The 16,541-nt window shown below is 51.5% G+C and overlaps 1 protein-coding gene across 1 annotated transcript in view; it reads left to right on the forward strand.

The window, feature by feature from the left end:
* GATD3 (glutamine amidotransferase class 1 domain containing 3) overlaps positions 1–16,541 on the forward strand; it is a 149,240-nt gene that overhangs the window by 80,170 nt on the left and 52,529 nt on the right. The window contains exon 5 of the mRNA XM_069760391.1: positions 16,056–16,148. Coding sequence (XP_069616492.1) covers positions 16,056–16,148 — 93 coding nt within the window. The remainder of the gene's footprint in view (positions 1–16,055; positions 16,149–16,541) is intronic.

Raw genomic sequence — 16,541 nt, forward strand, 5'->3', positions numbered from 1 at the left:
TGGTTTTGCTTTAGGGTTTTTTGTAGACTGCATAGTTCTCTTTCCTATCCTCGTTCTGTCTAGAATATCGGGCCTCACTTTGCTGAATCTATTTCATCCCTACGTTTGTCTTTTCATCTTACTCACAGTCATTATATGTGGGGGGCTGCCTTTTCCTTTGGGGTATTTCTCTGAGGCAAGGTAGGCTTATTTTTCTATCTTCAGGCTAGTTAGTTTCTCAGGCTGTGCCGAGTTGCATAGGGAGCGTTAGGCGCAATCCACGGCTGCCTCTAGTTGTGTTTGGAGAGGATTAGGAATTGCGGTCTACAGAGTTTCCACGTCTCAGAGCTCGTTCTATTATTTTGGGTTATTGCCAGGTCACTGTGTGTGCTCTGATCGCTATGTACATTGTGTTCCTGAATTGCCTATCATAACAGTACAGGAAGCCAAAAGTACTAATGTTTCTCAATAGAGGGAAAAAAGAAGTTCTGAGACCATTTTTTTTCCTTTGCACTGTGTTTTGTCTTTTTTTTCCCCTAGACATCTGGGTGGTTCAGGACACAGGTGTGGACATGGATATTCAGGGTCTGTGCTCTTCAATGGATAATCTCGTTATAAATGTACAAAAGATTCAAGACTTGGTGGTTCAGAAGCCTATGTTAGAACCAAAAATTCCTATTCCTGATTTGTTTTTTGGTGATAGAGTCAAGTTTATGAATTTCAAAAATAATTGCAAGCTGTTTTTGGCCTTGAAACCACACTCCTCTGGTGACCCAGCTCAACAAGTGAGAATTATTATTTCTTTTTTGCGCGGCGACCCTCAAGACTGGGAATTTTCCCTTGCGCCGGGAGATCCTGCATTGGGTAATATTGATGCGTTTTTCCTGGCGCTCGGATTGCTGTACGATGAGCCTAATTCAGTGGATCAGGCAGAGAAAAATTTGCTGGCTTTGTGTCAGGGTCAGGATGAGATAGAGGTATATTGTCAGAAATTTAGAAAGTGGTCCGTACTCACTCAATGGAATGAAGGTGCGCTCGCAGCGATTTTCAGAAAGGGTCTCTCTGAAGCCCTTAAAGATGTCATGGTGGGATTTCCTATGCCTGATGGTCTGAATGAATCTATGTCTTTGGCCATTCAGATCGGTCGACGCTTGCGTGAGCGTAAATCTGTGCACCATTTGGCGGTATTACCTGAGATTAAACCTGAGCCTATGCAGTGCGATAGGACTTTGACCAGAGTTGAACGGCAGGAACACAGACGTCTGAATGGTCTGTGTTTCTACTGTGGTGATTCCACTCATGCCATCTCTGATTGTCCTAAGCGCACTAAGCGGTTCGCTAGGTCTGCCACCATTGGTACGGTACAGTCAAAATTTCTTTTGTCCGTTACCTTGATATGCTCTTTGTCATCATATTCTCTCATGGCATTTGTGGATTCAGGCGCTGCCCTGAATTTGATGGACTTGGAGTATGCTAGGCGTTGTGGGTTTTTCTTGGAGCCCTTGCAGTGTCCTATTCCATTGAGAGGAATTGATGCTACACCTTTGGCCAAGAATAAGCCTCAGTACTGGACCCAGCTGACCATGTAACATAGTAACATAGTAACATAGTTAGTAAGGCCGAAAAAAGATATTTGTCCATCCAGTTCAGCCTATATTCCATCATAATAAATCCTCAGATCTACGTCCTTCTACAGAACCTAATAATTGTATGATACAATATTGTTCTGCTCCAGGAAGACATCCAGGCCTCTCTTGAACCCCTCGACTGAGTTCGCCATCACCACCTCCTCAGGCAAGCAATTCCAGATTCTCACTGCCCTAACAGTAAAGAATCCTCTTCTATGTTGGTGGAAAAACCTTCTCTCCTCCAGACGCAAAGAATGCCCCCTTGTGCCCGTCACCTTCCTTGGTATAAACAGATCCTCAGCGAGATATTTGTATTGTCCCCTTATATACTTATACATGGTTATTAGATCGCCCCTCAGTCGTCTTTTTTCTAGACTAAATAATCCTAATTTCGCTAATCTATCTGGGTATTGTAGTTCTCCCATCCCCTTTATTAATTTTGTTGCCCTCCTTTGTACTCTCTCTAGTTCCATTATATCCTTCATGAGCACCGGTGCCCAAAACTGGACACAGTACTCCATGTGCGGTCTAACTAGGGATTTGTACAGAGGCAGTATAATGCTCTCATCATGTGTATCCAGACCTCTTTTAATGCACCCCATGATCCTGTTTGCCTTGGCAGCTGCTGCCTGGCACTGGCTGCTCCAGGTAAGTTTATCATTAACTAGGATCCCCAAGTCCTTCTCCCTGTCAGATTTACCCAGTGGTTTCCCATTCAGTGTGTAATGGTGATATTGATTCCTTCTTCCCATGTGTATAACCTTACATTTATCATTGTTAAACCTCATCTGCCACCTTTCAGCCCAAGTTTCCAACTTATCCAGATCCATCTGTAGCAGAATACTATCTTCTCTTGTATTAACTGCTTTACATAGTTTTGTATCATCTGCAAATATCGATATTTTACTGTGTAAACCTTCTACCAGATCATTAATGAATATGTTGAAGAGAACAGGTCCCAATACCGACCCCTGCGGAACCCCACTGGTCACAGCGACCCAGTTAGAGACTATACCATTTATAACCACCCTTTGCTTTCTATCACTAAGCCAGTTACTAACCCATTTACACACATTTCCCCCCAGACCAAGCATTCTCATTTTGTGTACCACATTTTGTGCAATCCACGGCTGCCTCTAGTTGTGTTTGGAGAGGATCAGGAATTGCGGTCTACAGAGTTCCCACGTCTCAGAGCTCGTTCTGTTATTTTGGGTTGTTGTCAGATCACTGTGTGTGCTCTGATCGCTATGTACATTGTGTTCCTGAATTGCCTATCATAACACCTCACTAACCGTACCCCAGCGGTCGCAGTTGCGGATCAAGCTGGAACCCTTCCGGGTCGTGTTCTCCAACCGACCTGGAAGGACTGAGTTAGCAGTCCACGAGGTGGACACCGGGAATCATGCCCCACTACGGCGAACACCCTATCGAATCTCCGACCAGGTGCAGCAGGTTATGCGCCAGGAGATCGATGAGATGTTACAGCTGGGGGTGATTCGACGCTCAAAGAGTGCGTGGGCCTCACCTGTAGTTCTCGTGCCAAAGAAGGATCGGACCACCCGGTTCTGTGTGGACTACAGGGGGCTCAACGCCATCACAGCCTCTGACGTGCACCCAGTGCCGCACGTCGAGGAGTTGCTTGAGAGGTTAGCTGGCGCAAACTACCTGACCTTAATGAATTTGAGTCGAGGATACTGGCAGATTCCCCTGAGCCCCTAGGCGCAGGAGAGGGCCGCCTTTATCACACCCTTCGGACTGTACGAATCCACAGTCATGCCTTTCGGCATGAAGAATGCCCCTGCCACTTTCCAGCGGATGGTCAACCTCCTGCTTCAGGGACTGGAGAAGTGCGCGGTGGCGTACTTGGATGACATTGCCATCTTCAGTTCCACCTGGGATGAACACCTGCAGCATCTCGAGGAGGTGCTCAGGCGAATTCACCGAGCCAGAATGACTATCAAGCCAGGAAAGTGCCAGATGGGCATGAGTGAGGTCCACTACCTGGGGCACCGGGTAGGCGGGGGCACCTTAAAGCCAGAGCCTGAGAAAGTGGGAGCGATCGTGAACTGGCCCACCCCCAGGACCAAGAAACAGGTGATGTCCTTCCTGGGCACTGCAGGGTACTATAGGCGCTTCGTACAGCACTATAGTAGCCTGGCAAAACCTTTGACGGACCTCACCAGGAAGAAGCTACCCCACATTGTCAACTGGACAGATGGCTGTGAGGGGGCCTTCCAGGCGTTGAAGACAGCACTGTGCAATGCCCCTGTGTTGAAAGCAGTTGACAGCAGTCGACCGTTCTTGGTGCAGACCGACGCCAGCGAGTTTGGCCTCGATGCAGTGCTCAGCCAGGTTGACTCAGAGGACCAAGGGCACCCCGTGTTGTACCTGAGCCGGAAACTTCTGCTGAGGGAAGTGGCCTACTCCACCATCGAGAAGGAGTGCCTGGCCATAGTCTGGGCCCTTCAGTGCTTGCAGCCCTACTTGTATGGTCGCCCCTTCACTGTGGTGACCGTCCACAACCCTCTGCTCTGGCTAAAGACCATGTGTGGAACCAACGGCAGGTTGCTACACTGGAGCCTTGCCCTTCAGCAGTTTGACTTCACCATTGAACACAAAACGGGCAGGGAGCATGGCAATGCAGATGTACTGTCCCGCCAGGGTGAACCTACTGAGGTGCGCATGGAGGCATACCGAGGGGTTCTGCCTCCCTAGCGCAGACCAAAAGGGGGAGGTGTCACGATAATGTACAAAATGTAATATGATTTTGTAGCTTTGCCGGTTAGCACAATACTGTGGGCTAAAACACCCCCTTCTCTGTGTGTTTCTGTTTGCGGAGATGTGTATGTGTAGATCCCAATCCCCTCATGCCCCTCCCAGAAGAATTTTTACGACCGCTATAGCTGCAGTGGACAGTTGTGCCAGCTATAACTGGTCTGATATCCCTCTCAAGACATGCGGTTCTTTGTCCTGTTATAGTGAGATATTGGGCCAATGATTTAGGCTAGGAAAATAATAAGTCCATTTTGCAAATCTCCATCGGCGGATCTGTCAGCCACTGTAAGCGCGAGCCTCTGATTCCAACAGGTACAAAGTACAGATTTCTCTGGAACTGTGTGTCCCAGCTTGCCCGAATTCACTATCAATATAGAGCTAATTTTAATACAAGATGGATGAGGTGTGTGTTATAACTCTGCCAGATTCTCCAGCGAAAATATGAGAATTATAAGAATTGCTGTTGAAATCTGTATGTATGAGGAGAGGGGAGGGTCCCGGGAAACCAGCCCTTTTAGTGATGTCACCAGGCTGCAGCTATAAGTTTTTGGCAAGGCACCCAGCAGGAGTCTTACTTGAGGAGCTGTTCCTATCCAGACCTCCTGATGCACTGGGACATTTGGGGTACTGCCTGCCAGCATGGTTTGCCTGCAATGACCTGAACACATGTAAGTGTTAACTACTCATTTAACCCCTGTTATTTTATAATTACCTTGTACATATCTTCAATTGCCTCTTTTGTAACATCCTTGTAATATTTTTTATAAACACTGCCTTAATCTTTTATGGAGTAAAATATTTAAAATACTAGATTCGTTCTCCTGCTCTAAAACGTACCCTAAGTCTTCTGAAGGGAATTACGCTACTGTTTTGGGTTAGCTTCGGACCCGTTAATCGAAGCTGGTGGTGCCTTTGGGAGTCGTTGTAGCGACGGCGGCATTGATAATTATTGTTCCTGCCTGAGTGGGAGTAGTTATATCGCCTCGCTGCAGCGTGCCCAATAGCCAGTACATAGCAGGCAGCCCTTCTGGCGACTAAGGGGGTAAGAGGGGCGCCAGAGAGCTGCAACTTTTCAAGCAGAACTGTAAAGTGGGATATACATAAATCCCTGCAGTTCGTGGTATATTGAAGAGCAGTGGGATAACTAAAATAAGCCCCTGCTGTAAACTGATAGGCCAATAGCCTTGTGTGTGTTTTCATCACAGTCTAGCAGTGGAGGGTTAACTAAGATAAGCCCCCCTGCACATGTGATAGCCGTCTGTTAGCCTAAAGCCACCCCGATCCGTGACGTAGGGGTGACGGTCACGGTATGAATCATGACAGCGCTGCTCACTACTTATGTACAGTCAGCAGCACTTTATGTAATGTGCTTCTAAGTGCTGCTCGCTGCTTATGTACAGTCGGCAGCAGTTTATATAATGTGCTTCTGAGTGCTGCTCGCTGCTTATGTACAGTCGGCAGCACTTTATGTAATGCGCTTCTGAGTGCTGCTCGCTGCTTATGTACAGTCGGCAGCACTTTATGTAATGTGCTTCTGATTGCTGCTCACTGCTTATGTACAGTCAGCAGCACTTTATGTAATGTGCTTCTGAGTGCTGCTCACTGCTTATGTACAGTCAGCAGCACTTTATGTAATGTGCTTCTGAGCGCTACTCGCTACTTATGTACAGTCGGCAGCACTTTATGTAATGTGCTTCTGAGTGCTTCTCACTGCTTATGTGCAGTCGGCAGCACTTTATGTAATGTGGTTCTGAGTGCTGCTCACTGCTTATGTACAGTCGGCAGCACTTTATGTTACATGCTTCTGGGTGCTGCTCACTGCTTATGTACAGTCGGCAGCACTTTGTGTAACGTGCTTCTAAGTGCTGCTCTGCTCACTGCTTATGTACAGAACGACATGTGCAGCCTCTGGGTGACGTGCACAGCCCCAAGCAACATGCACAGCCCCTAGCAACATGCACAGCTCCTAGCGACGCGCGCAGCCTCTGGGTGACGTGCACAGCCCCAAGCAATGTGCGCAACCTCTGGGTGACGTGCACAGCCCCTAGCAACGTGCGCAGCCTCTGGTTGACATACCCAGCCCCTAGCGACGTGCGCAGCCTCTGGTCGACGTACTCAGCCCCTAGCGATGTGCGCAGCCTGTGGTTGACGTACACAGCCCCTAGCGACGTGCGCAGCCTCTGGGTGACGTGCACAGCCCCTAGCAACATGCGCAGCCTCTGGGTGATGTGCACAGCCCCTAGCGACGTGCGCAGCCTCTGGGTGACATGCCTAGTCCCTAGCGACGTGCGCAGCTTATGGGTGACGTGCACAGCCCCTAGCGACGTGAGCAGCCTCTGGGTGATGTGTGACGCGTCTGGGGAAGTGAGCGGTTCTGGGTGACATGTGCTGCCTCCGGGTGACGCCAGTGGACTCTGTGGGATGTGATCAGCCACAACTGTGTGAGTTGTGATGTCTCTGGGGGATGTGAGTTGTCTTTGGGCTATGTGCTCTGCCTCTGAGTGACGTAAGTGGCCTTTGGGTGATTTCGCCACCCTCAGGGTGACGTGAGCAACCTCGGGGTGACGTGAGCGGCCTCAGCGCTATGTGGGCGACCTCAGGGTGACGTGGGTGGCCTCAGGGTGATGTGAGCGGCCTCGGAGCGATGTGGGCGGCCTCGGGGCGGCGTGGGCGGCCTCAGGGGGACGTGAGCGGCCTCGGGGCGGCGTGGGCAGCCTCAGGATGACGTGGGCGGCCTCGGGGCGACGTGGGCGGCCTCAGGGCGACATGGGCGGCCTCGGGGTGACATGGGCGGCCTCGGGACGACGTGGGTGGCCTCGGGGCAACAAGGACGGCTTCAGGATAACGTGAGCGGCCTCAGGGCGACGTGGGCGGCCTCAGGATAACATGGGCAGCCTCAGGATAATGTGAGCAGCCTCAGGATAACGTGGGCGGCCTCGGGGCGATGTGGGCGGCCTCGGGGCGACGTGGGCGGCCTCAGGATAACGTGAGCGGCCTCAGGGCAGCGTGGGCGGCCTCAGGATAACATGGGCGGCCTCGGGGCGACGTGGGCAGCCTAAGGATAACATGAGAGGCCTCGGGGCGACGTGGGCAGCCTCAGGATTATGTGGGCAGCCTCGGGGTGACGTGGGCGGCCTCAGGATAACGTGAGCGGCCTCGGGGCGACGTGGGCAGCCTAAGGATAACGTGAGAGGCCTCGGGGCGACGTGGGCAGCCTCAGGATTATGTGGGCGGCCTCGGGGTGACGTGGGCGGCGTCAGGATAACGTGAGCGGCCTCGAGGCAACGTGGGCAGCCTAAGGATAACGTGAGAGGCCTCGGGGCGACGTGGGCAGCCTCAGGATAACGTGAGCGGCCTCGAGGCGAAGTGGGCAGCCTCAGGATAACGTGAGCGGCCTCGGGGCGACGTGGGCAGCCTCAGGATAATGTGAGCGGCCTCGGGGCGACGTGGGCAGCCTCAGGATAACATGAGCGGCCTCGGGGCGATGTGGCAGCCTCAGGATAATGTGAGCGGCCTCAGGGCGACGTGGGCAGCCTCAGGATAACATGGGCGGCCTCGGGGCGACGTGGGCAGCCTCAGGATAATGTGAGCGGCCTCGGGGCGACGTGGGCAGCCTCAGGATAACGTGAGCGGCCTCGGGGAGGCGTGGGCGGCCTCGGGGTGACGTGGGCGGCCTCAGGATAACGTGAGTGGCCTCGAGGCGACGTGGGTGGCCTCTGGATAACGTGAGCGGCCTCAGGGCGACGTGGGCAGCCTCAGGATAACGTGAGCGGCGACGTGGGCGGCCTCGGGGCGACGTGGGCAGCCTCAGGATAACGTGAGCGGCCTCTGTTATGAAAGGCAATTCAGGAACACAATGTACATAGCGATCAGAGCACATACAGTGATCTGATAATAACCCAAAATAATAGAACGAGCTCTGAGACGTGGAAACTCTGTAGACCGCAATTCCTGATCCTCTCCAAACACAACTAGAGGCAGCTGTGGATTGCGCCTAACGCTCCCTATGCAACTCGGCACAGCCTGAGAAACTAACTAGCCTGAAGATAGAAAAATAAGCCTACCTTGCCTCAGAGAAATACCCCAAAGGAAAAGGCAGCCCCCCACATATAATGACTGTGAGTAAGATGAAAAGACAAACGTAGGGATGAAATAGATTCAGCAAAGTGAGGCCCGATATTCTAGACAGAACGAGGATAGGAAAGATAACTTTGCGGTCTACACAAAACCCTAAAGAAAACCATGCAAAGGGGCAAAAAGACCCTCCGTACCGAACTAAAGGCACGGAGGTACACCCTTTGCGTCCCAGAGCTTCCAGCAAAACAAATAGACAAGCTGGACAGAAAAAATAGCAACAAATAGCAAAGAAGCACTTAGCTATGCAGAGCAGCAGGCCACAGGAATGATCCAAAGAAACACAAGTCCAACACTGGAACATTGACAGGAAGCATGGATCAAAGCATCAGGTGGAGTTAAGTAGAGAAGCAGCTAACGACCTCACCAGATCACCTGAGGGAGGAAACTCAGAAGCTGCAGTACCACTTTCCTCCACAAACGGAAGATCCCAGAGAGAATCAGCCGAAGTACCACTTGTGACCACAGGAGTGAACTCTGCCACAGAATTCACAACAGTACCCCCCCACTTGAGGAGGGGCCACCGAACCCTCACCAGAGCCCCCAGGCCGACCAGGATGAGCCACATGAAAGGCACGAACAAGATCGGGAGCATGGACATCAGAGGCAAAAACCCAGGAATTATCTTCCTGAGCATAACCCTTCCATTTAACCAGATACTGGAGTTTCCGTCTTGAAACACGAGAATCCAAAATCTTCTCCACAATATACTCCAATTCCCCCTCCACCAAAACCGGGGCAGGAGGCTCAACAGATGGAACCATAGGTGCCACGTATCTCCGCAACAATGACCTATGGAATACGTTATGTATGGAAAAAGAATCTGGAAGGGTCAGACGAAAAGACACAGGATTAAGAACCTCAGAAATCCTATACGGACCAATAAAACGAGGTTTAAACTTAGGAGAGGAAACCTTCATAGGAATATGACGAGAAGATAACCAAACCAGATCCCCAACACGAAGTCGGGGACCCACACGGCGTCTGCGATTAGCGAAAAGTTGAGCCTTCTCCTGGGACAAGGTCAAATTGTCCACTACCTGAGTCCAAATCTGCTGCAACCTGTCCACCACAGTATCCACACCAGGACAGTCCGAAGACTCAACCTGTCCTGAAGAGAAACGAGGATGGAACCCAGAATTGCAGAAAAACAGCGAAACCAAGGTAGCCGAGCTGGCCCGATTATTAAGGGCGAACTCAGCCAAAGGCAAAAAGGACACCCAGTCATCCTGATCAGCAGAAACAAAGCACCTCAGATATGTTTCCAAGGTCTGATTGGTTCGCTCGGTCTGGCCATTAGTCTGAGGATGGAAAGCCGAGGAAAAAGACAAGTCAATGCCCATCCTACCACAAAAGGCTCGCCAAAACCTCGAAACAAACTGGGAACCTCTGTCAGAAACAATATTCTCTGGAATGCCATGCAAACGAACCACATGCTGGAAGAACAAAGGCACCAAATCAGAGGAGGAAGGCAATTTAGACAAGGGTACCAGATGGACCATCTTAGAAAAGCGATCACAGACCACCCAAATGACTGACATCTTTTGAGAAACGGGAAGGTCAGAAATAAAATCCATAGAGATATGTGTCCAAGGCCTCTTCGGGACCGGCAAGGGCAAAAGCAACCCACTGGCACGAGAACAGCAGGGCTTAGCCCGAGCACAAATCCCACAGGACTGCACAAAAGAACGCACATCCCGCGACAGAGAGGGCCACCAAAAGGATCTAGCCACTAACTCTCTGGTACCAAAGATTCCAGGATGACCAGCCAACACCGAACAATGAAGTTCAGAGATAACTCTATTCGTCCACCTATCAGGGACAAACAGTTTCTCCGCTGGGCAACGATCAGGTTTATTAGCCTGAAATTTTTGCAGCACCCGCCGCAAATCAGGGGAGATGGCAGACACAATTACTCCTTCCTTGAGGATACCCGCCGGCTCAGATAAACCCGGAGAGTCGGGCACAAAACTCCTAGACAGAGCATCCGCCTTCACATTTTTAGAGCCCGGAAGGTACGAAATCACAAAGTCAAAACGGGCAAAAAACAACGACCAACGAGCTTGTCTAGGATTCAAGCGCTTGGCAGACTCGAGATAAGTCAAGTTCTTATGATCAGTCAATACCACCACGCGATGCTTAGCTCCTTCAAGCCAATGACGCCACTCCTCGAATGCCCACTTCATGGCCAGCAACTCTCGGTTGCCCACATCATAATTTCGCTCAGCAGGCGAAAACTTCCTGGAAAAGAAAGCGCATGGTTTCATCACTGAGCAACCAGAACCTCTCTGTGACAAAACAGCCCCTGCTCCAATCTCAGAAGCATCAACCTCGACCTGGAACGGAAGAGAAACATCTGGTTGACACAACACAGGGGCAGAAGAAAAACGACGCTTCAACTCTTGAAAAGCTTCCACAGCAGCAGAAGACCAATTGACCAAATCAGCACCCTTCTTGGTCAAATCGGTCAATGGTTTGGCAACACTAGAAAAATTGCAGATGAAGCGACGATAAAAATTAGCAAAGCCCAGGAACTTTTGCAGACTTTTCAGAGATGTCGGCTGAGTCCAATCATGGATGGCTTGGACCTTAACCGGATCCATCTCGATAGTAGAAGGGGAAAAGATGAACCCCAAAAATGAAACCTTCTGCACACCAAAGAGACACTTTGATCCCTTCACAAACAAAGAATTAGCACGCAGGACCTGAAAAACCGTTCTGACCTGTTTCACATGAGACTCCCAATCATCCAAGAAGATCAAAATGTCATCCAAGTACACAATCAGGAATTTATCCAGGTACTCTCGGAAGATGTCATGCATAAAGGATTGAAACACTGATGGAGCATTGGCATGTCCGAACGGCATCACTAGATACTCAAAATGACCCTCGGGCGTATTAAATGCAGTTTTCCATTCATCGCCTTTGCTGATTCTCACCAGATTATACGCACCACGAAGATCTATCTTAGTGAACCAACTAGTCCCCTTAATCCGAGCAAACAGATCAGATAACAATGGCAAGGGGTACTGAAATTTAACCGTGATCTTATTTAGAAGGCGGTAATCTATACAAGGTCTCAGCGAACCATCCTTCTTGGCTACAAAAAAGAACCCTGCTCCTAATGGCGACGATGACGGGCGAATATGCCCCTTCTCCAGGGATTCCTTCACATAACTGCGCATAGCGGTGTGCTCAGGCACGGATAAATTAAACAGTCGACCTTTTGGGAATTTACTACCAGGAATCAAATTGATAGCACAATCACAATCCCTATGTGGAGGTAGGGCATCGGACTTGGGCTCATCAAATACATCCCGGTAATCAGACAAGAACTCTGGAACCTCAGAAGGGGTGGATGACGAAATTGACAGAAATGGAACATCACCATGTACCCCCTGACAACCCCAGCTGGACACCAAAATGGAATTCCAATCCAATACTGGATTATGGGCTTGTAGCCATGGCAACCCCAACACGACCACATCATGCAGATTATGCAACACCAGAAAGCGAATAACCTCCTGATGTGCAGGAGCCATGCACATGGTCAGCTGGGTCCAGTATTGAGGCTTATTCTTGGCCAAAGGTGTAGCATCAATTCCTCTCAATGGAATAGGACACTGCAAGGGCTCCAATAAAAACCCACAACGTTTAGCATAATCCAAGTCCATCAAATTCAGGGCAGCGCCTGAATCCACAAACGCCATGACAGAATACGACGACAAGGAGCATATCAAGGTAACAGACAGAAGAAATTTTGACTGTACAGTACCAATGGCGGCAGACCTAGCGAACCGCTTAGTGCGCTTAGGACAATCAGAGATAGCATGAGTGGAATCACTACAGTAGAAACACAGCCCATTCAGATGTCTGTGTTCTTGCCGTTCAACTCTGGTCATAGTCCTATCGCACTGCATAGGCTCAGGTTTAATCTCAGGTAATACCGCCAAATGGTACACAGATTTACGCTCACGCAAGCGTCGACCGATCTGAATGGCCAAAGACATAGACTCATTTAAACCAGCAGGCATAGGAAATCCCACCATGACATCCTTAAGGGCTTCAGAAAGACCCTTTCTGAACATAGCTGCCAGCGCAGATTCATTCCATTGAGTGAGCACGGACCATTTTCTAAATTTCTGGCAATATAGCTCTATCTCATCCTGAGCCTGACAAAGAGCCAGCAAATTTTTTTCTGCCTGATCTACTGAATTAGGCTCATCGTACAGCAATCCAAGCGCCAGGAAAAACGCATCGATATCACTCAATGCAGGATCTCCTGACGCAAGAGAAAATGCCCAGTCCTGAGGGTCGCCACGCAAAAAAGAAATGACGATCCTAACCTGTTGCGCTGAGTCACCAGAGGAGCGAGGTTTCAAAGCCAGAAACAGTTTACAATTATTCTTGAAACTCAGAAATTTAGTTCTATCTCCAAAAAACAAATCTGGAATAGGAATTCTCGGTTCTAACAAAGAATTCTGAACCACAAAATTTTGAATATCTTGAACTCTTGCCGTGAGCTGATCTACACATGAAGACAGACCTTTAATGTCCATTGTAACACCTGTGTCCTGAACCACCCAAATGTCTAGGGGAAAAAAAAAGACAAATCACAGTGCAAAGGAAAAAAAATGGTCTCAGAACTTCTTTTTTCCCTCTATTGAGAATCATTAGTACTTTTGGCTTCCTGTACTGTTATGAAAGGCAATTCAGTAACACAATGGACATAGCGGTCAGAGCACATACAGTGATCTGACAATAACCCAAAATCATAGAACGAGCTCTGAGACGTGGAAACTCTGTAGACCGCAATTCCTGATCCTCTCCAAACACAACTAGAGGCAGCTGTGGATTGCGCCTAACGCTCCCTATGCAACTCGGCACAGCCTGAGAAACTAACTAGCCTGAAGATAGAAAAATAAGCCTACCTTGCCTCAGAGAAATACCCCAAAGGAAAAGGCAGTCCCCCACATATAATGACTGTGAGTAAGATGAAAAGACAAACGTAGGGATGAAATAGATTCAGCAAAGTGAGGCCCGATATTCTAGACAGAACGAGGATAGGAAAGATAACTTTGCGGTCTACACAAAACCCTAAAGAAAACCACGCAAAGGGGCAAAAAGACCCTCCGTACCGAACTAACGGCACGGAGGTACACCCTTTGCGTCCCAGAGCTTCCAGCAAAACAAATAGACAAGCTGGACAGAAAAAATAGCAACAAATAGCAAAGAAGCACTTAGCTATGCAGAGCAGCAGGCCACAGGAATGATCCAGAGAAACACAAGTCCAACACTGGAACATTGACAGGAAGCATGGATCAAAGCATCAGGTGGAGTTAAGTAGAGAAGCAGCTAACGACCTCACCAGATCACCTGAGGGAGGAAACTCAGAAGCTGCAGTACCACTTTCCTCCACAAACGGAAGATCCCAGAGAGAATCAGCCGAAGTACCACTTGTGACCACAGGAGTGAACTCTGCCACAGAATTCACAACAGGCCTCAGGGCGACGTGGGCAGCCTCAGGATAACGTGAGAGGCCTCGGGGCGACGTGGGTGGCCTCAAGATAACGTGAGCAGCCTCAGGGCGACGTGGGCAGCCTCAGGATAACGTGAGCGGCCTCGGGGCAACGTGGGCAGCCTCAGGATAATGTGAGTGGCCTCAGGGCGACGTGGGCAGCCTCAGGATAACGTGGGCGGCCTCGGGGTGATGTGGACGGCCTCAGGATAATGTGAGTGGCCTCGGGGCGACGTGGGCGGCCTCAGGATAACGTGAGTGGCCTTGGGGCTACGTGGGCGGCCTCAGGATAACGTGGGCGGCCTCGGGGTGATGTGGGCTGCCTTGGGGCGACTTGGGCGGCCTCAGGATAACGTGAGCGGCCTCGGGGCGATGTGGGCAGCCTCAGGATAATGTGAGCGGCCTCGGGGCGACGTGGGCAGCCTCAGGATAACGTGAGCGGCCTCGGGGAGGCGTGGGCGGCCTCAGGATAACGTGGGCGGCCTCGGGGTGACGTGGGCGGCCTCAGGATAACGTGAGTGGCCTCGAGGCGACGTGGGTGGCCTCAGGATAACGTGAGCGGCCTCAGGGCGACGTGGGCAGCCTCAGGATAACGTGGGCGGCCTTGGGGCGATGTGGGCGGCCTCGGGGCGACTTGGGCGGCCTCAGGATAACGTGAGAAGCCTCGGGGCGACGTGGGCAGCCTCAGGATAACGTGAGCGGCCTCGGGGCAACGTGGGCAGCCTCAGGATAATGTGAGTGGCCTCAGGGCGACGTGGGCAGCCTCAGGATAACGTGGGCGGCCTCGGGGCGATGTGGGCGGCCTCAGGATAACGTGAGCGGCCTCGGGGTGACGTGGACGGCCTCAGGATAATGTGAGCTGCCTTGGGGCGACTTGGGCGGCCTCAGGATAACGTGGGCAGCCTCGGGGCGACATGGGCGGCCTCAGGATAACGTTAGCGGCCTCGTCGTGACGTGGGCGGCCACATGATAACGTGAGTGGCCTCGGGGCGACGTGGGCGGCCTCAGGATAACGTGAGCAGCCGCGGGGCGACGTCAGCGGCCTTGGGGCGATGTGGGCGGCCTTGGGGCGATGTGGGCAGCCTCGGGGTGACGTAGGCGGCCTCGGGGTGACGTGGGCGGCCTCGGGGCAACGTGGGCGGCCTCAGGATAATGTGAGCGGCCTCGGGGTGACATGGGTGGTCTCGAGTTGACGTGAGCGGCCTAGGGGCGATGTAGACGGCCTCAGGATAACGTGAGCGGCCTCGGGGCGACGTGGGCGGCCTCAGGATAACATGAGCGGCCTCGGGGCGATGTGGGTGGCCTCAGGATAACATGGGCGGCCTCGGGGCGACGTGGGCGGCCTCAGGACGACGTAGGTGGCCTCGAGGTGACGTGAGCGGCCTCGGGGCGACATAGGCGGCCTCAGGATAACGTGAGCGGCCTCGGGGCGACGTGGGCGGCCTCAGGATAACATGGGCGGCCTCGGCGCGACGTGGACGGCCTCGGGGCGACGTGGGTGGCCTCGGGGCGACGTGGGTGGCCTCGGGGTGACGTGGGCGGCCTCGGGGTGACATGGGCGGCCTCAGGATAACATGGGCGGCCTCGGGGCGACGTGGGCGGCCTCGGGGCGACGTGGGTGGCCGCGGGGCGACGTGGATGGCCTCGGGGCGACGTGAGCGGCCTCGGGTGACGTGGGCGGCCTCAGGATAACATGGGCGGCCTCGGGGCGACGTGGGCGGCCTCAGGATAACGTGGGCGGCCTCGGGGCGACGTGGGCAGCCTCGGGGCGACGTAGGTGGCCTCGGGGCGACGTGAGCAGCCTCGGGGAGATGTGGGAGGCCTCAAGGTGACGTGAGCGGCCTCCTGCTCCCCTCCTGGCGTCGTCTTTCTTCCTTTTCTCACTTGATGACATGTTTCTGTTTCTCGAGCCGTAATAAGATTTCTTCTCTGCCTCGTTGTTCTTGTTGGATTATCACAGGTGATGTCTTCAGATGGGGCGGGGCAGAGTCACTGATGCTGATTGGTCCTTTATATTTCAGCTCATCGTTTGCAGTAGACGGAGAATCCTGTAATGTCCATGACGACGTCCAGAGAGTCATCCAGGAGTTCAACACCGCAAAGAAGCCGATAGGGTGAGTCCCAGCGAGAGCCATCCACACCCCGAACCCCAATATATACACCACGTATACGGTATGCAATTAGTGCCGCCACTGTAGATCTTTTATTATAAAAATGAAAAACATAACAATAATAATAACAGAAACAAAACAGAAATATCAGCCAGAAAATAATCAGTATAATGAACAGCCGCTCATCCTCTCCTCTCACACATTTTATATACCGTATTTTTCGGACTATAAGACGCACCGGACTATAAGGCGCACCCAGGTTTTAGAGGTGGAAAATAGGGAAAAAAAATATTTGAAGCTAAAAAATGTGGTAAAATATTTAATAACATAAATGACATACTATTATATGTGGTGTTATTATATATAATAGTATGTTATTATGTTGGAAGCTGCGGG

This window comes from Ranitomeya imitator, chromosome 3 (assembly GCF_032444005.1).
Source record: "Ranitomeya imitator isolate aRanImi1 chromosome 3, aRanImi1.pri, whole genome shotgun sequence".
NCBI lineage: Eukaryota > Metazoa > Chordata > Amphibia > Anura > Dendrobatidae > Ranitomeya > Ranitomeya imitator.